The 27,106-nt window shown below is 31.6% G+C and overlaps 4 protein-coding genes across 4 annotated transcripts; 2 read left to right on the plus strand and 2 right to left on the minus strand.

Moving 5' to 3' along the window:
* Positions 1-6,282: 6,282 nt before the first annotated feature.
* LOC113516963 (heat shock transcription factor, X-linked member 4-like) lies at positions 6,283-10,294 on the plus strand. The gene is made up of 6 exons (XM_031907971.2): positions 6,283-6,966; positions 8,513-8,663; positions 8,965-9,063; positions 9,147-9,192; positions 9,472-9,757; positions 10,024-10,294. Exons 1-6 carry the CDS (start codon positions 6,595-6,597, stop codon positions 10,174-10,176), a joined length of 1,107 nt encoding a protein of 368 aa, XP_031763831.1. The 5' UTR covers positions 6,283-6,594; the 3' UTR covers positions 10,177-10,294.
* LOC113516962 (proteasome subunit alpha type-7-1-like) lies at positions 10,218-11,612 on the minus strand. Its single transcript, XM_026901471.3, is given in 4 exon segments — positions 10,218-10,468; positions 10,869-10,921; positions 10,924-11,338; positions 11,418-11,612. Coding segments are annotated over 4 exon segments (747 nt in total). The 5' UTR covers positions 11,520-11,612; the 3' UTR covers positions 10,218-10,291.
* Positions 11,613-13,769: 2,157 nt separating this feature from the next.
* Positions 13,770-18,518, plus strand: LOC128202413 (coiled-coil domain-containing protein 43-like). Its single transcript, XM_052902661.1, has 4 exons — positions 13,770-13,956; positions 14,029-14,250; positions 16,271-16,416; positions 16,708-18,518. The coding sequence occupies exons 1-4, from the start codon at positions 13,795-13,797 to the stop codon at positions 16,778-16,780; spliced, it is 603 nt and encodes a 200-aa protein (XP_052758621.1). The 5' UTR covers positions 13,770-13,794; the 3' UTR covers positions 16,781-18,518.
* Positions 18,519-18,535: 17 nt separating this feature from the next.
* LOC113516906 (uncharacterized) lies at positions 18,536-21,153 on the minus strand. The gene is made up of 3 exons (XM_026901401.3): positions 20,897-21,153; positions 19,931-20,786; positions 18,536-19,844 (listed from the first exon to the last, which is right to left on the minus strand). Exons 1-3 carry the CDS (start codon positions 20,906-20,908, stop codon positions 19,573-19,575), a joined length of 1,140 nt encoding a protein of 379 aa, XP_026757202.2. The 5' UTR covers positions 20,909-21,153; the 3' UTR covers positions 18,536-19,572.
* Positions 21,154-27,106: the final 5,953 nt, after the last annotated feature.

Genomic DNA, 27,106 nt, shown 5'->3' on the forward strand with positions numbered 1-27,106 from the left:
ACATTTTCATAAATATCTTTTCTTGAGTTTTCTTAAACCAGTGGATTTATCAAATTAAAAATAAATAATTATAAAAAATCATTGTCTTGCAATTCAATAAAAGTATTCTTATAGCTCCTTGAATGTTGTAGTAATATAAGTGAAAATAGCTTTGAAACAAGAAGGAAATCTTAAGAGAAGCGGGATTGAGTGCGGGATATTTTCGGGTTTTTTGAAGATAATCCTAAGTTCGTCAAACATAATGTGTCTTTGAATGACAAATTCAGAGCAATCAAAAAAAAGGTGATGTAGAGATTGGGCTGTATTTGAGTTACACCATGTGCATGATGGGGAAGCGATCATGCCCATTCGGTGCAGGTGTTCGTTGAAATGTCCGTGGCCGATTCGTAATCTACAAATATTGGTGTAAAATTTTCTGTTTGTGTCCTTTCCTTTGCAGAACCACGTTTTTCCAATACGCCAATTAATTTTGCGGTACCATTTGCCTTTAGTCTGTAATATTTGAGTCCAATGCTCCTCCCATTTAGTTGTAACGATTTTATGTATTCCAATACTACAATCTGAGTAACAAAGGGGTAAATCTTGAACACGAGCAGCACTTGAATTAATAATTTTAGCCAAAGTGTCTACTTGTTCATTCCCAAACACTCCAATATGTGAAGGGGTCCAGATGAAGATAATATCTTTTCCATATATAGTACAGAGATGATAATATTTATTACGAATTTCTTGAATTAAGTAGTTTGATGATGAAATGAATGTGTTATTTTTTAATGCCATAAGAACACTCATACTATCTGTAATTATAATCCATTTCGAATATAGTACCTGTTTTTCTATGTATTCTAATGCTAAAAATATAGCTTTTGCTTCTGCTGTGTAAATACTAGCCAAAGTTGAAATTTTATAACCGTGACCAAATCTATTTGACAAATCGTAAAAAGCCACTGAAGTGCTAAGTGCATTTTTGGAACCATCTGTATATATCTGCCTGTAGTCAATAAATTCTGATAAAGTCTCATACATATCGTGCTTTTCTTTTATGTCTTTACGTATAACAATTTTGATCTTACAGAACTTACTCTCATAAAGGCCATTATAACAAGGAAGTATCTTACTACTATAGATGTTATATTCATCTCGTAAATTCAAATCATTGACAATAGTTTTATTCAAAAACATAGAAATGGGGCAATTTAATAATTTGAGTATGAGTGGGTTATTGGAAACTGAAAAAACTTTGAAGAGAAATTTGAGTTTTAGGTATTCGAAACGAAGAAGGATAGGAGGCAAATTACATTCTACTTGCATTGAGATAATTGGAGAAGTATACATAGCACCTAAAATAAGTCTTAAATTCATATTTTGAATTTTTTTTCGAGTTTTTCTACTAATTTATGTTCTGAGGCATAACAAAAGAAAGCGTAATCAAAATTACTTCTAACAAGAGATTTGTAAAGTAAAAGGATAATTTTAGGATCAGCTCCCCAGTTACGACCAATTACAGATCTTATTATATTAGTGGCTCTTAAAGCACGATCTACTAAGCAATCAACGTATAGATCCCATTTTAAATTTTGATGAAAAATTACCCCCAGAAATTTAACGCTACAGTCTGTTGGAAGAGTTTGATTATTATATATAATATTCATTAATGGAACATATTTATGAACTTGATGAAAAACAACTACTTTACTTTTGGTTAAACTAATATCGAGGGAAAGAAGAGAAAAATATTTCTCAAGTCTTTTTAATGACTCATTTAACACTAATTGCATATCAATAATATTCTTTCCTTTTATATAAATTAATAAATCATCGGCAAATTGCAAGTTGTTCACACTGTTTCCTAAAATTTAATTAAGTTTATAGATATATAAAATATATAGTAGCGGGCTTAGAATACCACCTTGACATACTCCTTTAGAGCTTAACCTAGGTCCTATTAATTTACTATTTACTTTAACATACACTTCTCTATTACTAAGAAAATTATAAATCCATTCGATAAGTTTCATTGGAAGAAATGAGGATAAAATCGAAGATAGAACTGTTAAATTTACATTGTTAAAAGCTCCTACGACATCTAAAAAAACAGATAGAACATATTCATCGTTATTCAAAGCAGTACTAAGGTCGACATAGAAGTTCGCTAAACTTTCGCGCGCTGAATATCCACGGCGAAAACCAAATTGATTCGATGGTAATATACTATTACTTTCAATAAAGAACTCTAAACGCTGTTTAATTAATTGTTCGAATAATTTGCCTGCACAGGACGTCAATGTTATAGGTCTATAGGAGTCGAAATTTGTAGGATCTTTACCGGGTTTAATTACTGGAATCAAACAATCCATTTTCCATTCTGGTGGGATAATACAGTCCTTCCATAAATCGTTAAAAATTTGTAAGAGTTTAGTAAGGTTTATTTTATTCAGCAATCGAAACATATTGTATGTTAAGCGATCAAGGCCACTAGCTGTATCTTTTCTAGATTTTACTGCACTGGATATTTCATCAATTGAGAATGGGTCAGTGAGAAATTTTGGGCATGAATTAACAGAATTAAACTGTTTGTCATCAAAAGATGAGTGTACAAAATCAGGAGTATATTTGCGTAAAAAATCATTGACCCATGATATATCTTTAAAATGATTTTGACGATGTTTTGAATTTAGTTTTCTCATATTTTGCCAAACAGTGGAAATTGGTGTTAATCTATTAAATTTGGAACAAAATTCCTGCCACCCCTGTTGTCTTACTTGCTTAATTACTAACTTTTTAACAGCTTGAACTCTTTTAAAATTTATGTAATTATCGAGAGTTGGATTTTGTTTAAACCTAAGGTAAGCCGCTTTACTATCATTGACAGCTGTCGCACACCTGTTATTCCACCAAGGTACTGCAATATGTTTGTGCCTCTTTGAAGTATTTGCACCGCTATTTGATAAGTTCCTACGTGGAACGGAACGTTCCACAGCTGTCAAAATAATTTTACAGAACCTATTGTAATTGTTTAAGGGTTCATTGACATCATACTCGAAATCCAAAAGTAATCGATTAACAGTTTCAGAATAAAGATCCCAATTAACGAGACGTAGGTTTATACGATTTAACAAAAGTTTATTAACTTCATCTATAGAAGCATGTTGTTCACCTGACGGAGTTGATGAAGAGTTCTTTGTGTTTATTTTAGTAAAAGTCGGCAGGTGATAACTTCCTAACGGATCATCATGAACCGACCACTCGCATTTTAATGATATGGATGGGGATACCATAGTTAAATCAAGGCCATTGGGTCTCCAAATATGAGAGCCAACAGTAGTAACTTGCTTATCATTTAATAGTACCAAATTACATTCATCTAAACAATCAAGAATGTCTTTACCTCTTGTATTAGTGGAGGTACAACCCCACATAGTATGATGTGCATTTAAATCTCCAGATATGATAGTGGGTTTAGGAAGAGACTCCAAAAGAACTTAAATTTGGCTTTAGTAAAACTAGGTGTACTATTGGTAGGACAGTAAATACTGGCAACTGAATACCAAGAATTATTAACTTCAATACTAATAGCTATAGTTTGCAAGGAATTGTCGAAAAAAGAGTGAAGTTTTTTATATCTAATACTATTATGTATAATAATCGCTACTCCATTGTGGTTATTACCACAATCATTTCGTTCTATACAATAATCTTTAATTTTTAATTTGTAATGTGGTTTTAGCCAAGTTTCTGAGATGAGAGCAACGTGAATATGATGTTCATTTAAAAATTGTGTAAAAATATGTCGATTGCTCAGTAGGCTCTGAGCGTTCCACTGTATGATAGTTAATTGGTCTCGATTGAATTTTGTGAAATAGGTCTATTACCAAAAGTATCATATAACACATTCAAAACACTTTTAGTGTTAATAGATGTGTTCTTTGTGTTATGTAGTGAAATAAGTTTGATTATGCTTTCTATTAAAAGTGATAAACTCTTGTTATCAGAATTTAGAATTGAAATTAGGTCTACATTTTTTTTAGGTTTGTTACCCAGTTTAGGAAATATTTCAGTGCTAAGTATATCTCCAAAAGAAGCAGGTCTGAATTTAGATCTATTTTCAGCAATTTTCTTTTGTTTAACAGGGCATTGCGGTGATACACTTGTGTGATTTCCATTGCAGTGTACACAAATAGCGTTTTCCATTCCAGTTGTACAAGTTTTATAATTATGCTCACCTTTGCAGATGCTGCAACGCTCAGAATTCTTACAGAATTTAGCTAAATGTCCATACCTCAAGCACCGGTAGCATTGTTTAACTGGTGGTATATATGGAGTGACATTGTGGCGCCAACCTCCAATATCCAGATATTCAGGTAATACAGATGCAGCAAAAGTAATTGTCACGGTTAGAGTTGGCTGTAACACATATCCATGAGTCAAGGTATTTTTTCTTAAAATTCTTTTAATAGCAATAATTTTCTTAGAACTCGATATCATAGTATATATTTTTTTATTAGATATATTTGTAGGTACATTTCTAATAACGCCTGTAACTTCTGTTGAAGAAGCAGGAATACTGGCCTTAAAATGGTAGTCATTTAAAAAAGTTTTATTATTTAAAAAAGCATTGGCTAAGTCTGGCTTTTGAAAGTATACTCCGATTTTGAATTTATTTATAGATCTAAGATAAGTTACCCCTTTATTAAATCGTTTTAAACAGGAGGAGAGTGAGAGCAAGTCTCTGGATCCAATGGTTTTCTGACTATCTGAGGATTCTACAAAGACAACAAATTCTGTCCCAGGGGATTCCTCGGGATATCTTCTAATATAATCTGTGACGTAGTAAGGTTTATACTTATCGGCCTTATCAATTTCAGATTCTGAGTCAGTAGAAGTATCTTCCGAATATATATCCTTGTCATTACAAGGTTCATGGTCTACATCACCTGAATCGTCATCTTTTTTTTTCCTTTTTCTACAACTGCGCTTCCCCATGAATGCTAATTATATTACTGTCGCTGAATTTAGTGAAAATATAATATTTTATTCAATAATAAGAATTGATAGAGATAGTTTTAATAAATTAATAAAAAAAATTTAAAAAACCCGCTTGTTCTTATTCGAGTTTCCCGCCTTTTGTCTATTTGAATTTATTTGCCGTCAGTCAATGTCAATCAATCACAAACCTTTTTTTTTAATATGTTTTACGGCTCTGGATATAAATTCCATGAGTCCGAACAATCACAAATATTAGCCGTAGGGTTGTCAGACGATATTTAACATTTTTACCCATATCTTAAAAACCTATATATTTTATTTTAAAATTTGTCATTGGCAAATAATTAACATATCAAACATTTTCTATACACTAACCGGCTATGAATCCCATTGCTAGCAATATACCCAACCTCGACCCGGTCGACCTCCTCGCGGTTCTCCCTGGAAACTATCATAGTTAATTCCTGATGAATTCATCATGTTGAATTAACTGGCCTGTTTTCATTCTCATCTATCACCCTTCAATGGTGCTCCGCCCGTTAGCGCAGGCTTGATTACCATACCATTCTCACTCATCAAAAAAAACCTGCTATGAATGGGGAGAAAGGATTGTTAGTAATATGGGCTACCAGTCACATTGTAAACAATATTCCCTATCAAGTCGACCTCCATGTGGTTCCCCCTGGAGACTATCGTGCTGAATTCCAGATGTATTCATCACGATGGGCTAACTGACCTGCTTTTTCAGAGGGGAAAGGGATTGTTGGCAATGGAGTTTGACAGCTCAATTGCTAGCAATATGCCTATCAGCAAGACCTCCACGTGATTCCCCCTGGAAACCATCGTCAACAATTCTTGTTGAATTCGTCACGATAGGCTAACTGGTCTGCTTCATCCTCACCTATCATCCCTCACTGGTGCCCCGCCAGCGTATATCGTTAGCGCAGGCGGAGTTACCATTCCATTATTATCCATTGAAAAAACTTGCTATGAACTGAGAAAAATAACAACTAATGGTGTATGTTTCGTCCTCTTTTTACTAATTACATTTGCATAAGAAGAAACGAGACAACTATATGATTTACAGTTTTTATTATTGCTTCTACGTAGATTGTTCTTAGATGTAAAATACTGTGAACGTTATTTTTTTAATATTGGCAAAGGGCTGGTAATGTAAAGTAATGTAATAGACAATTGTGTTGGCTAAAAATTGCACAATATTTACTGTTTATTAAGTATTTAGCAATTAGGAAGAAATCTTGTTATATAATACAATCTTTTTACTGTTAAAAATCGCTTGTGAAATATTTGTATAGCATTATGTTAAAAGTACACTTTGTGTTAAAAGCACTTCTTTGTGACAAATAGCGATACTTTCAATCAAATGGCAATAGTGGCAAGTTAATAGTGGTAGTTCCTAAGTTTTCGCATTAAAAAATTGCACAGTATATAGATGTACAAGGACATGCTATTCTTAATCTATGACTACCTATAGAAGACAAAAATAAATATTATAAATAGCGGGAGTTTTGACTTTTAATTAGTTGATTAGCGCATCGATTTTAACATTCATCGGGGTGTTTGATTGATTTATTATTTCAAAACACAATGCAAGAAGATAAAAATGCAATTTTCCAAATGCGATTCCCACAAAAATTGTGGTATTTGTTAAACATGCGTACAGATGCTATACTATGGGGTGGAACAGGACGAACTATCTTACTAAATTATCGAATCCTCCACAATTATCTTCAATGTGATTATTCCATTTTTAAAACAACAAATATATCTAGTTTCGTGCGGCAATTGAATTTATATGGTTTTCGTAAAGTTACCTCACACTTGCAAGATCCATTATGCAACTCAAGTAATCCCTATATGCATGAGTATGTTCATGATTATTTCCAGTATGGAAGACCAGAAATGCTGAATAAAATAACAAGAAAAGCTTTAGCGATGAAAAAAAACTTCAAACCAAAGGTATTTTTCCCGAAAGTGTTCTTATGACATTTTCCTAAATACGTAAGTACCAAGCGGTGTATTGTCGTTGTAAATAATTAGACATTGGTATGGATAATAGAATGTTAGAAACCATAATATATATACATATTTACATTATTATATATTTACAATATGAAATATAATTTACGGTCGTTTATAGCCTTAATTTTTTGCTCCGCAACAAAAAGCAACTTTTATCGTAACACAACAAATACAGGGGTATTTTGTTATGATAGAAGTCGCTGTTTTGCGGAGTAAAAAATTAAGATTTTGGTGAATAGATCTACAAACTTATCTACCGATTAATAATAAGCGTTTCATTGTTTATCTTGTATCTAATTTATTGCAGTTATATGGGTATGTTTGGGTCCGCAAAGAAACGGCGACATTAATGGTAACAAAAGAAAAATATCTTGTCATTTATCAGTAGGTATATCGTAAGGGGGAGGAGGAGCTGGCTGGTGGGTTGTTCCTATCACAGGATTAGGAGTACAGAGACCAGATCCCCTGGAAAATAATCTTAAATACGCCAATACATTAGTTCGTCGGAATGTCAAGATATACATATCTGTCACGCCTATCTACCTATTGGGAGATTTGTTCTTACCATGATTAAAACGCCCTTTTTTGCGGAATACAAAGTATATATGTAATTAAAATGAACTAGGTACAACATATAAAACGCAAGATTGTTCATAGATATACTAGATTAAATATTTATGTATATAGAACACGATACCTACAATTGGATTCTTTAGAATGAAAATCGATAAAGCTTAACTTTTTAGTTCTTATTCTAACTAGTAAGACGCGCCGTAAAGATTACGCGCGCGCTACTGTTAAACTTAAGCGCCTACAAACTCAAACCCGCACCACAAAAAAGGGTTCACGATGATCACATAACTACCTAAACGTTATTTTTAAAAATACACGTAACTCAAAACGAATATTCTTATATTTAAAATAAAATGTATGTTAAAATGTTTCCTCCTCAAATGGTTTAGTTTCCCTAGTAAAAGGATGAAAAAAATTGCTTTATAGGTACCTTATTTATTTTTTTTATGGAAGATAATGGAATAGTAACCCCGCCTGCGCTAACGGGATACGCTGGCGGAGCACCAGTGAAGGGTGATAAATGAGAATGTAAACAGGCCCGTTAGCCCATCATGATGAATTCATCAAGAATTAACCATGATAGTTTCCAGGGAGAACCGCGTGGAGGTCGACCTGGTTGGGTATATTGCTAGCAAGAGGATTTTCAGTCTCCATTACTAACAATCCCTTTCCCCTCTAAAGCAGGTTAGTTAGCCCATTGTGACGAATTTCACAAGAACTAACCACTATGGTTTCCAGGGGAACCACGTGGAGGTCGACCTAAATATACCCTATATTGTTAGTAATGGGGCTGTTAGATCCCATTATTAACAGTAACTCCCTCCCCCCTTATTTTGTGTAGGTATACATAACTATGCTTAAGACTTCACCATTTCATAAAGTACCTATATATAAACATAACGGTTTATAGTCTTTCTACGGGGGAACAGAACAAATGCTTTATCTTACTCCTCTTCAAAAAGCTCGACGCGCCTTCCGGGAGGCACTAAAAAAAGCAGCTCAAGAAATGTGTATGCAAAATTCTCCAGGACAATTTTGTAATATCAGGTTTGAATCTGAAGGTAAGAAATAAGTGTAGAGTATATTGTATGATATATATATATGTTTTATAAAAACAGGAATAAAAAAGTAATATATTTCGTATGTATTTTCTTTCCCACCAAGGAGTACAAGTGCAAGTGCAAAGGGTTGCATCCAGCTGCCGAAATCCATTATAACTAGCTTAATTTTCTATGGCCTGCTGACGAAATTACTAATCCGTTATTATTCCGCCCCTAGCATGAAATGCTTATATTTCTTTCCATATACAAAATAAATCGTATTCACATCATCCATCATTTTAAGCATAATAATTATTTTTAGATGGTCAAGAGGACTACTGTGAAGATGAAGAAAATATGGAATTTGATTGGTTTATTATGAAAAATGCCCATAAAAATCCAGAAGATTCCCCTCAATCAGGTTACTTCCTTAATCCCTACTTCCTTGTGTATATTATTTTGATCTTAACTTTGTCATTATCCTTTTATCCTTCCTTCTTCTAGCAACTGGTGATAGTAATGACAATTTAATCAGCAATGAGACCTATGAGTAAGTCAATCATTATAATACATTCCATTATTGGCGTTACTTAAAAGATGACAGTTATTGGTATAATTATCTTTAATTGTAGTGCTCAATTTGCTTTATACACACTAGCCTTTACCTGTGACTTTGTCCGTATGACTGGAATATACACTAACTGGGATAAAAGTAGCCTTCTTCATGTCATACAAAGTACTAAAAAATGAATTAGTTTAATTTTTTCATGTTCTTTATAGTCATAACATATAGTAATTTTTTCATATTACATATATATTGTGACCACAGAAATTCATCACAAGAGAGTTTGATGCAATTTGAAGACGAATCCTGTCAACAGAACAATGATATATTCCCAGTTAAGTTTTTGAGTATGCCAGAACTAGATTCTGAACCGGTTGAGGCAAACACAAATGTGGAATTGTTAGCAGGGTTTGATATTGAAGGTGATAATCAACAAAATATAGTAACAAAAATTGTGGACTACAAAAAGGATGAACATAATTCATTAAATTGTGTACTACCATCCATAAGTAATGACCCAAATGATGTAACTATGACTTCAATGACAGAGGTGATTGTTTATATTTTTAGTAAAATTAATTATGTATCTAGAAAAAAAAATCTACAGCTTCATTCACTTGGATAGGATATATATTCTATAGGATTATGAGTGAATAAAGCTGAAAAACTTGTATGAATAGGAGTTACATATAGATTTCCAAAGATTTAATCATAAATGTTTTTAAAATATTCTACAGACAGAAAAGTCCAGGGCTACATAATTATATATACATCTGTCACTTACAAATTTTATATCAAAAGTATAAAATATTTCAGAAAAAAAATGATGATTCAAATCACTATCACGGTGAATGGGACCAGATGTTCAATGATATAATTACTTGTAAAGGCCCCAACCAAGAATGTGGCTCTGAATTGAAAGAACTATATTCCCAAATTTCAAGAACAATAGATTTACTTAATTCTTAGTTCATTAGATAATTTTATTTCTGTTTCCAGCAATAAAACAATTTAATTATTTGAAATGTATTCCTTAACATACCATGTTAAAAGAGAGAACTGAAATTATAATATATAATTAATATTATTTCTTCTGTTTTTTCTTCTCTGCCTCCTCTTCCTTCTCTTTCTCAATAACAGACACATAAGAATTGATGGTATCAGAGTCTAACATTTGCATAGGCTGACCACGTCTCATTACAGCTATTTCTAGATTCTTTTGTCCAGATTGAACAACTTCAAGGAGAGCCCGAATTGCAAGCTGTAAGAAAAAAATTACATTAATTAATCAGATTTTTCAAGCTATTTGAATGTTTATGTCACTGTCATATAAAAATGTTTGTCTCTACAGCCCTTTTCTATACCTTCTAGTCACTAAATTATACAGATTGCTAATTTATCAGTTTTATTTTCATACTAAACAAACATTTGATGGATGTAAACTAATATGTGCACAAATAGATGTTTATTGTCATTAATACTTAATATCCACAACTTTAAATTCTAGGTATTTAACGTAATTTTTCTTTAAAGTTGATTATCCCATATGTACAAAATAGCAGTACAAAGATTACTATTATTTAAGGTATTAATTATGAAATGAGAAAAATTTGTTTAGAATGAACAGTTGCGATAAAATGAAATATGAAAACAAACATTACCTTCACTGCACCTTTTTCTGTAGCGACTTCTTCAGCAGTATAATTTTTTTCCAAAACTCTCGCACTGTCTTAGCTGACCTACCAGTTGCATTGGCTTTCCATTCATAGTAAATACCTGATGGTTCTGTTTGGAACAAATGAGGTAATCCATCATAATCAAATCCTCCGATCAAACATGAAATACCAAAAGGTCGACGTCCATTGCTTTGAGTATACCTTTGCTTCAGGCCAGCAATGTATCTTGTTATGTATTCTAATGTTACAGGATCTTCAACAGTAAGTTTATGAGACTGACATTCAATTTGTGCTCTATTAATAAGGATCCGAGCATCTGCCGTTAAACCAGCAAAAGCCATCACAACATGATCGTCTAGGAGACATATTTTACGAACAGTTCGCTCTTCCTGTAGCTTCGCCACTGATTTCTTTTCAACGCCCAATACGACGACATCAGCTCCTCTTACACCAACCTAACGATATATAAAAAAATTGAAATTAATAAATATGCTTTGTAATGACTCAAATTACTATAACCAAATATCAACTTACAGCGGTAGATCCCTTACGAACAGCTTCTTGTGCATATTCTACTTGTAACAAATGGCCATCCGGCGAAAATACTGTAATCGCTCTATCATATCGGGCCGACATAATGCTTTTTTGTTAGTCGAATTAAATTGGTAAAATTAATGTCTATAAAGAATAAACTTGCGTTTTATTGCTGTCATGACTTAGTGTTGTATTCACATCTTCTAAATGTCAATTTTCCAATTCGATTAGCAATACAGTTAAATCGATATTTTGTAAATATATTTGTATTTTTATAGTACTTGCGTCATAAATTGACGTGACAGATATTTGTATAATATTTATACCAATATTTATTCAAAATAAAATAAAAATTTGTAATAAAATTAATTATAAAAACAATATAAAACGATAAGGCCGCCTTTTGTATCACTTCTCATTAATATTTACTGTATTTGTTATTTCTCTTTTTACTTGGTGCAATAAAGTGTAAATAAATAAATAAAATAAATAAATATCCAATTCAATTATTACAATTTAAAAATAGTAAAAATGAACATAATTACGTAAGTTATTAAGTAAATACAGTATGTTAAAATAAACGTGACAAGCTATTATTAATATAAGTTGCAATAACCATGAAAATAAACATGTATCTTTTTTTTTTTTTTACGCAATTACCTATTCACTTTTTCTATCTCTCCTTTAAAGCACATAGACCGTTGCTAAAAAATTCTTTCTTAGTGTCAAAATAGGCGTTATAATTGTACTTCTCATATTTTATAAAACAATTTCGATCTTCCAACTGGTTTTATGAACAAAAAGCAGTTAGATGGTTTTATATAAGAGGATTAAATATTAGAGGAAAATAAATAACAGGAATCGAGTGATGTTTTTAGTAGCAAGATAATTTTATTAAGGTATCAATTCAGTAACTGACAGGTACAATAAAAAAACTAACTACCAAGAAGTATTTATATTAAAACAGATGGTGCCAGATCAAGCGAACAAGGCTGATGCGGTAACAGTTCAAATTTACAGTCGTGAATTTCAATCATTGATTGTATAGATATGTAAACACAGTCATTATTTTGACGTAATGGGACTTTTTTTCATTCGTAGATGTTTTTCTTTCATTTTCTTATGTAAACGACGTAAAAAGATGTACCTAGTATTAATTGAAGTATATGATCTGACTTTTTTCAGGTTAATCAATTATAATTATATCTTCGAGTCTCAAAATACTGGTCATCACTTTTTTTGTTGTTTGAACTCAATAATGTGGATGGTTTTGATTTTAAGAATTTAATAGATCTGTCTCAGGTTAGTCAGTTTCAATCAACCCTTGTATTACATAAATGAATATACGAATGAATTCTTTATTTATTAAACATTAGTGATTGCTAGTACCTGATTTTAAAATTAATTACAATTGTATAGCAATATTTATCATTATATGGTGTGTAAATATTATTTTTGCTAATAATAAAATTCACCAATCATATAATAATATATATTAGCTAAACTATTGGATGTTCAAACGTCCATCCATTATCATTGCTTTAGTTATAAATAACAGCATTTATATTATTTTGAAATAGAAAATCAAAATAATTTAAATTTTCGTTTAAATCAATATTCATATATAATATTATGTTTAATCAATGTAGCACATCCCTTTAATCATGACATCGAAAATTTCAAGTTAGATTTCGTTCAAAAACTGAAATACACTCATACGCGAATTAAATAGTTTTGCTACGCTTATGAGTATTTTATCTAATATTATTTTGAGATTTGATTTGTATAGCCAATCGATTAATAGTAAAAAAATAATGTTTCCATGTAGAAAATATTAGATATTTTATTATAGTCGGGATAATTAAATGAAAATCTCAAGGTTGCTCGAAATACTGAAAGGAATAATATCCGCATTTTTATTGTTTGCATCCTCTATGTCTGTATTTTTCAAAATGTGGGTCTTAATCTCCTGAAGGGGTCTCTAAGTTTCTACAAGGGAATTGCGAAAGGTCACAACGCATGTATTTTAGCTATTTAGCTCTACTATTGTCGTATCGTTTTTCCATGGATGTTTTTTGCAACGTAATCAATGTCTCTGTTTTAGATACTTCATTATGTATTATTTATTTTCTTGTATTTAAGCGATACCTAACTATGAAAACAAATAAAAATGTACGGTTTTCATATTTATAATATAATAGAATATATTTGAAGGTTTGGAAACGTGGAGAGTAAGGGTCACAAAATATTGTTATAGATTAAAGGGATTGCGCCATGAAAATTTTAGAAAAACACTGCTTAATGACATTTAAAAAAAAATAGTGTCAACCTTACTACCAAGTGTGATTTTTTTAATCTGTGGTATCATTTGAAAAATATGGCGGCTGTGCTCGATTTTGAGCCGTGGCTTATTAATAAATTGAAATCTTTAAAAACTGATGAGAATGTATTTGGGACATATATATCAGGCATTTTGGATAGTGAAGATTCTGTGGATGACAAAAAAGATGCATTGGAAGGTATACTAGCGGAGATTGTGGTAAGTTTTCTATAGGCATGAGATTGATCGTGCGGTCTGTATCATTAATCACATATTTTATGAATTTAACAGGAAAGTGATATTTCTGTCCATGTAAATGAGATAATAGAGAAATGGGAATCCTCTAGGCCTAAAGAAGAAGCCCCTAAACCAGTCACCGATGTGGACTTACAATTAGCCAAATTATTAGAATCTCAATCACTTGCCACTACAACGCGGCGTGAATACACAGACGAGGAAAAGAAAATACGTGAAGCTATTTTGTCACAGTATAGTCAACTGTCTGACAATGAGGTATTGATTCAATTGAGCTTACATTTTATGTTCATCAGATATATTTGTTTTTATCTCCATGCTTTTAATGATTCTCAATGACTTTGTAAGATTGTACATGGCAAATAGGGAACTTATTTATTTATTATCTTCTAAAAATGGTTGTGGATATATTAGCAATTGGCTGTTGCCCGTGACTTCATCCATGTTTTCAATATTTTTCCTAAAATAAGTAGCCTCTGTCCTTCCTCACGATTCAGTGGTTTTGATGTAACAGACACATTTCCTTTCACTGCTCTGCTCCTATTGATCGTAGAGTGATGAAAAGTATACTATAACCTACAGGTTCAGGAGTATGAAGAATAATTGTACCAAGTTTCGTTAAAACCCGTCAAGTAGTTTTTATTTCTATAATGAACATACAGACACAATTAAACATTTTACTGATTGCATTTTTGGCATCAGTATTGATCACTAACTATCCCCTGATAGTTATTTTGGAAATATATTTCATGTACATAATTGACCTCTCTACAGATTTATTATAAGTATAGAATAGATAGATTACCTGTGGTCTTACATTAATTGTTTATACAATAATCTAGAATATGTTCATGTTTGTACTAAATTTCATTTCTTCTTCTTTTTAAAAAAAATGGATTCCACTGTTAAAGTTATATATATATATATATATATATATATATATATTTATTTAGGTCATTAGTGTCAGGGATGTTCTTCTCTAGAAATCTGATTCCACTGTTAAAGTTATATATATATATATATATATATATATATATTTATTTATTTATTTAGGTCATTAGCGTCAGGGATGTTCTTCTTCGATTCTAGAATAAGGGCATATGGGTATGCAACCCTGTTTGCCCTAATTTCCTTTACGCATTTCCAACATTCCCTCCTTTTTTTTCCTCAATCCTTTCCAGAAACCACCAATATATGCATTCCCAAAAAGGGTTGACGTCAGGCAGGCGGCTGGTCATAGAAATATAAGCCAAATCCTTTAGTAATATGGATAAAACCATATTATGCTGACCCCAAATAATAATTGGGATAAGGGTAGGAAGATGATGATATATATATATCAACAAACAGTAGACACAATAACAATATATATATATATATATACAATCAATCTAAATATCAATAATTTTAGTGCCAACAGCTGTCTGCCACCCATTACTATAAAACAAAATATGTAAAATGGTTGTCTGCAACTACTTGTATAAAATCAAATGCATACATGAATGACAGAAATGTACCAGTGATCCACTCAAAATCAAAGAACTTCCAAATTAGTATTAAATATTTTAAAAATTAAAATATATTTACCAGTAATAAATAAGTAAATACAACACCAACAACAAAATATCATTCCTCAACCACAAGTAGACCACCGATAAGACTCCTGAATGCATCAACACATTCCGAAATAATATTAACGGAGTAGAAATTGGAGTTATAAGCATTTACAATGCGATTAATGGGAGAGCTTTTACCGGCGTTGTGCCACAAAGTGAGGTAGCAAACAATTGATGTAGATTATGACAGTATAACTTAATGGGAACTCTGTAACATAACTTGTTGTTGAGCTAAACACAATCAAACCTGCAGTGACATAGGTCATACAAGAACATTGCCTCAAGTTTGAGATACCTGTTCTTCAATTTATAGTTAATCTTAACTAATATTATATGTTAGTTAAATTAATTTTTTATATCTATGTTTAATAACTAATTATATAGCTATTAATTTTAGTTTATAATTTATTACATTATTTATGCACCCTATATGTTATGCTTTTCCTGTAAATCCTTTAGATACTGTCTCCTGTCAGGTTCTCAAAATTGATTTTAACAAATCCTCTCAAGGGATAAATCTGCCTGCATACTTTGTTATTTTCTTTATAATCTGATATATATTAAACGTGAACCTACAATAACACCTATATAAACAAACAAACAGTTTTAGACTATTATATAAAAGAATCAGTTTAAAATATTGATGTAAAAATCCATTTCAGGAAAATGAAGTAAATGAAGAAGAGCCGGAGTCCCCTGACCTTGTTAAGAATACAAATGCAGCTGATGTTGCAGCTGCAGCACGTGGGCGCCGTGAACAGGCTCGCCAGGAAGCTCAGCGTAAAAAGGAAAAAGATAAAGAAGACAGGTATGGTTATATTTTGTAATATCCTTATTATATAAATTACTTGGTTCTTTATGGATCACCTTTTACGAGAAATTAGACTATGAACATCTGGTGAAACAGAACATTTTTCATCAGACTCAAATTTATTTAAAATTTTGCTCAATTTAACTCATTTAAATTCAAACCCAGGATTACAAGCACATGCCTTTATTTCCAATCATTGAACTATGTTTATGCCTTGTATCATTCATATTTCTTAACTTGTTTATAGATATTGCCGAGTGTGTTTAAATAATATTTCTTTAATTTTAGAGAGAAACAAAAGCAGCTAAAAGAAGAGAAGAAAGAAAAACGCAAAACACAAAAAGGTGAACGTAAAAGGTAGCAATCTAAATGTGTTAAGTGAATAGCATTGCTGTTCCAACTTTTATAGGATATTCTTAATATTACTCTTATATCCTAGTAATAATACATAGATGAGTAACATTTATTTATTTGTTTTGGATGTCAACTCACCATCATTGTCACAAGGTTGTTATATAGCCTTTGTAGTAAAAAATAACCCTGTTTTAACTATTTCTGTTTTAGTATATTAATGAAAGCATATATCATTGGTCGCATGTTACATTGTGTTCAGCAGGCCTGCAAGTGTTTGTAAGTATTATAACATGTCCAAAGGGTCATCCTGTCATCCTCGTGTATCAATACTAAATTATGCTTTGTTATGTTCAAAATAAACCTGCCTAACAGAGAACCATTTCAGACTATGTTATACTATATCTATGATTCCAGCCTTGTAGAGGTATAATTATTCTAATGCAGAAAAAAAGTATTACTAATCCTAGTCATTTTGTTCCTAATGTATATCATTGTATATACCTTACTATATTGCTACTGCTGATAGGTTAGTACAACAGGTCTTTGTATCTCTGTTTTACAAAAAGTTTTGAAAATCTAAGTTTCTGGGTGCATAATATTACACCTTCTTTAAATATAGATTCCATTATAAAAATATGTCTTCTGACTGATTAAAATGGCATATAACTTTTTATGAGTTGCAGTAAGAAGTTGAATTGTAAAGCTTGTTAGTTATTAAAAATATGGAAATTTGTGTTGGAATTCTGAACAGAGAAATATAGAAATAAAGTTGGAGCTATTGGTTAGAATTTAGAGTACTTTAAATAATATATTGCTGGGATATAAAAGTAAAATATCATCCAATAAATTGAAGTGAATATATATATAATTTTATTTACATCAACATAATTATAATATAAAGCTTTTTGTATGCATGCATCTTTTTAATAAAAAAATAAAAAATTGAAAGCAGAAATGAACTATGTATTACACAAATACATAGTTCATTTCTAAAACTGTGTATTAGACAAAATACATTTCATAATTGTGTTAAATGTGCCCCTTTTGCTTATTTTTTATCTAATAGTAAAAGATATATTTGTATACGAATTTCATTCAGTACTTTAAAATTGACTGAGAAATATCTGTACATTTGTAAAAGCAAACTTCTATATTGTGAATATTATGTTTAGCACATTATAGTATGATGCATGTGACAACTGACATTTTGAAGAAGACAATCTAATAATCGTAGTACATATTTGTTTACCTCTAAATGTTTATAAATTACGTTTTAGTAATTTTTTACTTGTATCATGTTGTAATGTGCAGTTTAGTAGGATTTGTGATTGCACAGTTAAATGCTTTCCAGTGAACACTGGATATTCATATCATTTATTAAAGGAGGTGTTTGATTTGTTACTGGAGTTTCATGCATTGAATGTAGTAGTAAGTTTACTACTGAGTTAAATAAAAATTAAAAACAAGTAAATATATATATATTAAAAATTCATAAGAAATAATGTTCTGTAAAATAATTGCAATATATTTCCAATTTTCTTGATCTGTAATTGTATTACAAAATTGAGTTTATCTAGGGCCTGCCCTAATGAAGAAATTGTCTTCAGGGTACTTTTAAATAGTGTGATATCTTTTCTTTCTATATTTGGTACAAAAAGTAAAAAAAAAAAAATTGCCATGTCATTTTATTGATTTTTAACAAAACAGTACATAGAATAAACAGAGTCAAAATATTTATATATTCAATATTTATATATTTATTGTTTCTATACTTTGAAATTATTACTTTTTGTTCTTTTTATTTATAAATTATTAAATAAAAAAAAAATAAAAAAAAACTAATATTGTTTACTAATTGTGCTAAGTGTATTTTGTCTTGTAATTGGAATAGAATTTAAAAGCCTGACTTACATTATGAAATTACTTTCATGTATGATGCAGCATATAATTTCATGACAAAAATTGTAAATAGATATTTGGAAAAAATAAGACCTAAATAAAATTAATAAAAATATATTTATTGAAAAATACTTGCTTTTTTTTTTAAATAATTTCAGTTTCTAAAGTTGATTTTATGCCATTTGAAGCAATTTATTAAATATGTAATTGCTTTTCATATTTAACATTTCAAAGTATACTTACAAGAAAAAAACCATGGTATAAATTATCACAGTCGCTGTAATATTACTAGTGTTATAATTAAGTATATGTTACATATAACAATGTGACAAATAAATTAGAATGTGTACATGTTTGACAGTATTTTAATAACATCCTTGCACTTATCTATTTACTAGAAAAATGATCACACTAAACGAAATTGACTAATAATCAATTAAGCCAATGACTGACTGACAAGCTATTTTGTTTATTAGAGTGTTATGTAGAAAGATATGCTAGTCTATAATTTTATAACATATAAAGAAATAGTTACACAATGTAATGCAAATAATATGCTATTATGTTTTGTATATGATGTTTATGATAATAGAAATAATTTTGTATATAGGAAATTCATGTCTATATTAATACATCATTTAATATTAAGATAAATTCATTTATCAATTACATCTGTATTTTTATATGGCATAATGGGAGAACTATGCTTAGCATAATAATTGGTGCATACAGTATTTCTTTACATCAGATGTAGTAAAAATCTTGGCACTCCTATTACATATGTGAGGAAGCTTTTGGTATGAAGATAAATATTTTTATAAATAATTATAATATAAACAATTTTTATCAATAAACAAATATACAAATCATATTCCTGTTCTTTTTTTAAATCCTTTACAATTAATTAATTGATACAGTATTGTTATTATTTTCAGTATTATCGCTATTTGAATCTAACTCTAAAGTAACAAAATTATGTGCTCCACCTGCAAAGATTCCAGTTATTTTATTTGTTCCATCTATGGGTACTAAAGTCGGTACAAAAACATTATTTTTTGAGTTTGTTCCTGTATTAGCATGTTCATTCCAGCCCCAAGCCCACAGAGTATTATCACTTGCTAAACAAATAGTATGCTCTGAGCCAAGAGCAACATCTTTGACTTGTCTGTTATCTGGAAAGTATAAATACATTATTATAATTAAATATGGTATTATAATATTATTGAAGTAACTTCAATTTTATAATTGCTAAGCTGACCTGGCAATTTTACATGGATTATTTTTCCTATAAAAGGCTCTTCTGTTCCTAATTGTCCATAATTATTTCTACCCCAAGTACAAAGTGTTCCATTATCAAGCCACAGTAAAACATTAGTCCATCCACTTAGCAATTTTTTTACACCATGCTTTACACCAATATCAATTTTTTGTGGTGTGAAGATTTTCTTATATTTATCAGTACTCAATAATAATTGTCCATGTTTATTGTCACCCCAAACATATAAGGCTTTCTCTTCTGAGCACCATGTTACTGTGTAGTTTTGTCCACATGCAATATGAGATATTGTTCCAAGTTTTGTTACTTGTTCAAATTTATCTAATGATAATTTGTCATTTCCCAACCCAAGTTGACCATGCCTTCCACACCCTGTAGTCCATACTTCACCTTTAGAATTTATAATAGCTGTGTGCCTTAAACCCATAGAAACGGAGCAAGCAATGATTGGTAATCGAAATGGTTTGATAATATCTGGGAAGTGATCTCTAGGCAAACCTAATTGTCCATTTCTGTTAGAACCCCAGACAAAGAGGAAGTTGCTATCAGTAACAGCACAACTGAAATCCCAGCCACATGCGATGTTTGTGAATGTTATACCACTTAGTTCCCATACCCTTACAAAACTGTGTGTTTCTTCATTTGTTCCCGATTGGTGCTTTGAATTCCACCCACAACTATACATTTTTCCTTCATTATCTATTAGGAGTGTATGGCCTCCACCACAAGATATTTGTTTTATTTGATTAAAATATAAGGGGTCTATCGTAACCTTTGTTGGATTTTCAATTTGTTCAGTAACTGTTCCTTGCCCTAGTTGTCCATGAGAATTTGAACCCTAAAAATAGAAATATATTTATAATAAATAAACATTTATTAATAAGAATATTATTAGTTGTATAGAAAAAACTTATTCGATAGTAAAAAAATTATTTAGTATATTCATACCCATGACAACATCTTTTATTCGTAAAAAAAAATATCGAATATAATGTTTGCACAATTTACCCTAATGATTACATTTTAAGGCACTAAGAAAGACTCTTTTTTATTAAATGGCCATTCATTAACATACAAATATATTATTTAAATAAATATTGTAAAAAAGGGATGACGTTTAAATAAATATGTTTTTTGCAATTGCATAAATCAAAACTTTAAACGACGACAGATTGAAATAATGACGGGATTGACGGTACGAACAGCGAAATTGATTGACGGACTACAACGTTCACGGCACCACAGAGCAAGTAATCACTTGCACGGCACCTCTACAGATATGTCTGTGGGCACCTAAGAACAAGGATTCCGAAATCTTTGGTGGGTACCGCCACAGATTAGAGAGACTATGTCTAAAAACACCACCGTAGAGAAAGGATAAGGTACTGACCATTAGAGAATAGAGAGACTATCTCTCTTACTCTGACCCTCTTACTATTGTTTTCTATGCTATATCTAAAATACGGGATTTGTGATATGTGATATAATGAATTATTAATAATTAATTATTAGAATTAGTTTACTAGCAGATTTGTTCTTAGCTAGCAGAGCATTTTTAATACACTAATCACTTTCTGACGACAGATGGGAGCGAGAGGTCGTGTCCTATTACCGCGACCACAGATAATATAATACTATACTACTACCATGTCGCGGCGCTCTTCTGCAAACGCAGGACAGGACTCTAGAACGTGCTGCGCCGTGTCCTGGTCATAGGCACCGCACTTTTTGCAGAATCTTAAATTTAATTATATTAATTAATCAGAAATTAATCTTAGAAGAGATATTGCGTCAATCAGTTTGTTCTACCGCTTGTACAATGGATAGTGCTGAGAGGAATTATTTAACAAGATGCCCACGGCCATTTTCTATCATCGTACAGCTCTCCATTGACAAGAAGTACACTCCTATATCTTAGAGCCTGGATAATCGCGCACAGCGTAGTTCCAGAGATATTTCCTCCCACGGACGCTCAGGTTATGGAATAAGCTCTCTATTAAGGTTTTTCCAAGAGACCACAGCATGAGGTTTCTCAAAAATGAGGTCAATTAGTTTTTTTCAGGGTTAGCAACACGTACGTAATGCTTCTGGTATTGCAGGCGCTCATAGGTTCGGTAACCGCTTATTATCAAGTAGACCGTATGCTTGTTTGCCACCTTAGTGATAAAAAAAAAAAACATTAAAAAATTGTTTGTTAATAGTAAAAACAAGTAATCTATTAACAATATAATATATTAACTATAAGTAACCCATTCGTAAAGAGATTTATCGAGCAAGAATGAATGGAGATGTCGGTAGGGGTCGCCCTAGACGGACGTATGTTGACCAAATAGGCGACGTGCTGAAGAAGGGCCAAATTAAAAGTACCCGTAACCGGCGAGCGTGTATGACAAGATTGATGAATGTGGTAGAAGCGAAAGAGGTTTGTTTGAATCGAAGCATTTGGCGTTCTATTGTTTCTGCCTACTCTAATGGGAGACAGGCGTGACAGATATGTATGTATGTATGTAACCCATTCGTGTTTCAACTGTGAAGCAATTGTGTTTGTATAGCTGTGTTTCGGTTTAAAGGGTGGGATATGGCAGTGAATTTACAGAGTACAGAGGCATAATACTTTAGTCCTCAGGAATGGCAACAAATGGGGGGCGGGGAGGGGGAGGTGGGTCATTAGCTTGTTTGCCATTTTAAGTTATATAAAAAAAATCTTAACCTTTCATGAAACATTTCAAAGGAACCGAACATAATTACTTCGTACGGACTCTACGCCGCGGTAAATAGTATGTACATGTTATTACGTATATAAAATCGTTAAATGTGTTACCAAAGTGATTAATCACATCTCGTCCACATCTGCCGAGTTATGAACTTTGTGCTTGTTTGTGGGATTTCTCGAGACCCAAACTTAGGAAGTTTATTTCGTAATTTGGACAAGTAGCAACTTAGTACAATTGCTTTGATACATATGGAATGAAAATGTTCTTGGTAATCTATATTTTTGTGACTTATTTTTAAGTAGGTTTACTTGTAGGTACATAGTATTAGGCTGGCATCTCTGAATAAGTACCCGTATGTATTATTTTCTCAGCATTGTGTTTATTCTTATATTATCTGTGGTATTGTGTAATATGTATATCTATGAACTTAATTTATTATTTTTAGGGATCCGTACCAAAATGGTATAAAGAATTCTTTATGGTACGACTTTTACAGCGCTTTATCTCGGTAACTACAAATGCTATCGATTTGAAAAATTTTCTTACTAATAAAAATAAAATTGTAACATGTAAATATTTAAGAACAATTAATATGACGGGACATATTATCTATTTGTATGTTTGTTCCGGTATGGCGCAAAAGTTCCTGCATCACAATGGAAGCGGTTTTCACAGTTATGTTCCTGATCTCTGAAGATCTAACTTAAAATATGTTTCATCTTTAGGTTACATCTTGATACGTCTTCTAAAAATGGTATACTTTAATGTGTTTTCTATTTCTGATATCCATGCGTACAAAGTTGCGGGCAAAAAGCTAATTTGAAATTGTTTTAGAGTTTTAGGGATAGTATTATTATATTGGCCCACAAATGTAGCAAACTAAATAATTGGAAAAATATATTTAGTGTATTTGCTCGGAGTACAGGATACTCAAAATTAATAAATGATCCTAAGATACACGCGGTACCACAAGGACCACAGTCATTCAAAAATAAATATTAAAAAAATATAAACTATGTGAATAAAATGGATCTTCCGTTTTATTTAACATTAATCAAACAAATTTTTATCTTTATTAAGAAATTGAACATGTACAATTTTTTATAAATATTTTATAATTTTACTTCAAAAAGGTTTTTTAAAACCATCTCTGTGGCTTTTATTAAACATAGCTTAATAAGGGTCGTTTTCTAAAATATATTTTTAAATATATTATAATAATAATGATGTTCTCCTTTTTTTCTATAAGCTTCATTTATGATTTTACAAATCACTCTTTTAATAAATATTTATTGTAATTAAATTGTGTTCAAAAAAAAAAAAAAACAAAATAAGATTTCAATTATGGCAAACCAGTTATTTTGATTTAAAATTAAACTACTGAACCGATTTTGATAAAATTTATATGAATTCAATCAGTAAGGATATTTTTTTAGACAAAAAAGCATTTTCCCAATCGGTTATGGAGTTATGAGGTAACAAACATTAAAAAAAACGTGCAATCGAATTGAGAACTTCCTTTTTCTTGAAATCAGTAGAAAAAGATGGACGATCCGATCATCGATGGACCTTATTAAATGAAATAAAAATCTAATATTAATGGCGTTAACTGTAATATTCATAATATATTCATAGCAATTGCCTTTAATAAAAATATAGAACAATAAAATATTTTTATATTTTTATATTTATATATATATATATATATATATATATATATATATATATATATATATATACCAGGTACCCAATTCATTTTTGTCATCATTTAAGCATGAGTAAATAACTATATAACTAAGTATTGTGAATGGTAGATATTGACATAGAACGAAGAGTTGAACTTTTGTTGAACTTTTACAAAGTTACGAAAAGTTAAGCGACGTGGGATTTTGTTTATCTTTCGGCAAAATAAGTTGCCATTGTTTGTGATCCCTTAATTTTATGTTATTTTATAAGTAAATTTAAATGGCTAAAGGAATTAGAATAAAAGTTTGAAACAAATATACCATATAGTAAATTACATTTTTTATAGCAACATTTTCAATAGTGACTTATTATAATATTTGTATAAGTTAGTTAAGTAGGGCCCAGCTATGGATTGATTTAACGTACTACAATGTATTATCCTGTCGGTATAGAGTAGTTCATAAGTTCATTTTTTTTTTTTTTTTTTTACAACACAGGGGGCAAACGAGCATGCGGCTCACCTGATGGTAAGTGACTACCGCCGCCCATGATCACCCACAACACCAGCGGCATTGCAGGTGTGCTGCCGGCCTTTTAAAAAGGAATATACTCTTTTCTTGAAGGTTATGTTGTCGTATCGGTTCGGAAATACTGCTGCTGGAAGTTGATTCCAAAGAATGGTTGTGCGTGGAAGAAAGTGCCTTGAAAAACGCACGGTGGAAGACCGCCACTCGTCCAGATGATTGGGATGAAACTTTAGTTTGTGGCGGGTTGTACGGTGGTGAAAATCAGCAGCAGGTATCAATCCGAACAATTCCTCAGAACACTCCCCATGATAAATTCGGTAGAAGATGCACAGAGATGCAACATCTCTGCGCAGTTTCAGTGGATCAAGTCGGACAGTAAGGCGTTGACTATCGATAATTCGAGCCGCCCGACTTTGAATGCGGTCTAACGGAAGGAGTTGGTACTGTGGCGCTCCTGCCCACAGGTGAGAACAGTATTCCATATGCGGCCTGACTTGGGCTTTATATAATTTCAGGCGGTGTTCTGGCATGAAATATCGTCTCACCCTATTGAGCACTCCTAACTTTTTGGAAGCTATCTTAGCCTTCTTCTCCAGATGACCGCAAAACTGGACGTCGCAAGATATATCAACGCCCAGAATTCCTAGACTCGACTTTTTATCAAGGGAAGTGCCCTGAAAGTGAGGAGATACGACAAACGGCGTCTTTTTTGCGGTAAACGCGCAGACTTGTGTCTTTTTGGGGTTAAATTGGACAAGATTTTGTTCACCCCAGATCGAAACTTGATGGAGTGAAGTTTCGATTTCAGACACAAGTCTATTCCGGTACTACGTGTTACTCTGTACTCGTCATTATTTAATCAACAGTATCGTTATAATAGCGCTAGTACTTTTTTATGGGCGAAAATGGCGTCGTAACCCTGCCTGCGCTATCAGTATACACTGGTGGGGTACCAGTGAGAGATGATAGGTGAAGATGAAAAGGCAGGTCAATTAGCCCATCGTGACGAATTCAACGATAAATTTGTCACGATAGTTTCCAGGTAGAACTGCGTGGAGGTCGACCTGATAGGGTATATTGATAGCAATGGGGACTAACCTCCCCATTACTAACAATCCCTTCCCCCCTAGTGCTCGTGTTGTATATACATATTACACTTATGAAGTACAAAAGACAGACTTATCGTTAAAGTTATCTCTTCCAGTCAACCTTTGCGTAGGGGAGAAAAGAAAAAGACGGTACTTATTTACAGGTATTAAATGTATTTGTTCGTACCATGACATTAATGGGAATGATCCTCCAAAATCCAAAGAATTAAAAATATGTTAGTATAAATATTTACAAGGTTTCGACTTAGAAACATTTCCTCACAAATACAAATAAAGCATCGCGTCTGTAAATGCTCATACACATTGAAGTAAAAAGTTGCGAGGGGCATGTCATTTTAATGTGATAATCTATATAACGGAGTAGCCAGGTATAAAAAAAAATAAAGGTATTAAAGACTTTTTTATTAGAGACAATACTCACTTTATTATTCATTGCATTAAAACAAATTGATGCATGCATTGCATCAAGATATAAACAGCGGAGTCGAAGGAAAGGAATTGTTGGTAATGGGTTATACCATTCCCAATGCTATCAATATACTCTATCAGGTCGATCTCCATGCGGTTCCTCCTGGAAACAATCATTATTATTGTGATATTAATTATTATTGTACAGTGATTACCATTATTATCGAATTCGTCACGATGTGATGGACCAACTGACCTGCTTTCATCCTCATCTATCATTAGCGTATACCGATAGTGCAGGCGGGGTTATCATTTCATTATCAACCATTAAAAACCTATATGACCCGTTTTTATACAACTTGGAATACCATACAAGCTAACGATTCAGATAACGGTTACCTAATTTACTATTGATTATAATACGATGTGTCATTGTTTCTTTTGATCCTCGAGATATCATGAGAGGCGATTATACTTATAAGGGAACAAAGTAGTGCAAGAGAACTAGTTCGAAATAAAACTATATAAGGCCGGGGAGACTACCTCAAATCCTACAAGTCCTCAAAAATGGCAATTTATGTAAATTATGAATTTAATACTAAGAATTGTTATCATAGTGTGTATGCGAGTATATGATTAAGTGGATTGTATGTTATATTATATGTAACAAGGTTTAAAAATAAATCGGACACGAGAATGCGAAAACGATAAATT

The sequence above is a fragment of the Galleria mellonella genome, unplaced genomic scaffold (assembly GCF_026898425.1).
Source record: "Galleria mellonella isolate WM207_F2 unplaced genomic scaffold, CSIRO_AGI_GalMel_v1 utg93, whole genome shotgun sequence".
Classification (NCBI taxonomy): Eukaryota; Metazoa; Arthropoda; class Insecta; order Lepidoptera; family Pyralidae; genus Galleria; species Galleria mellonella.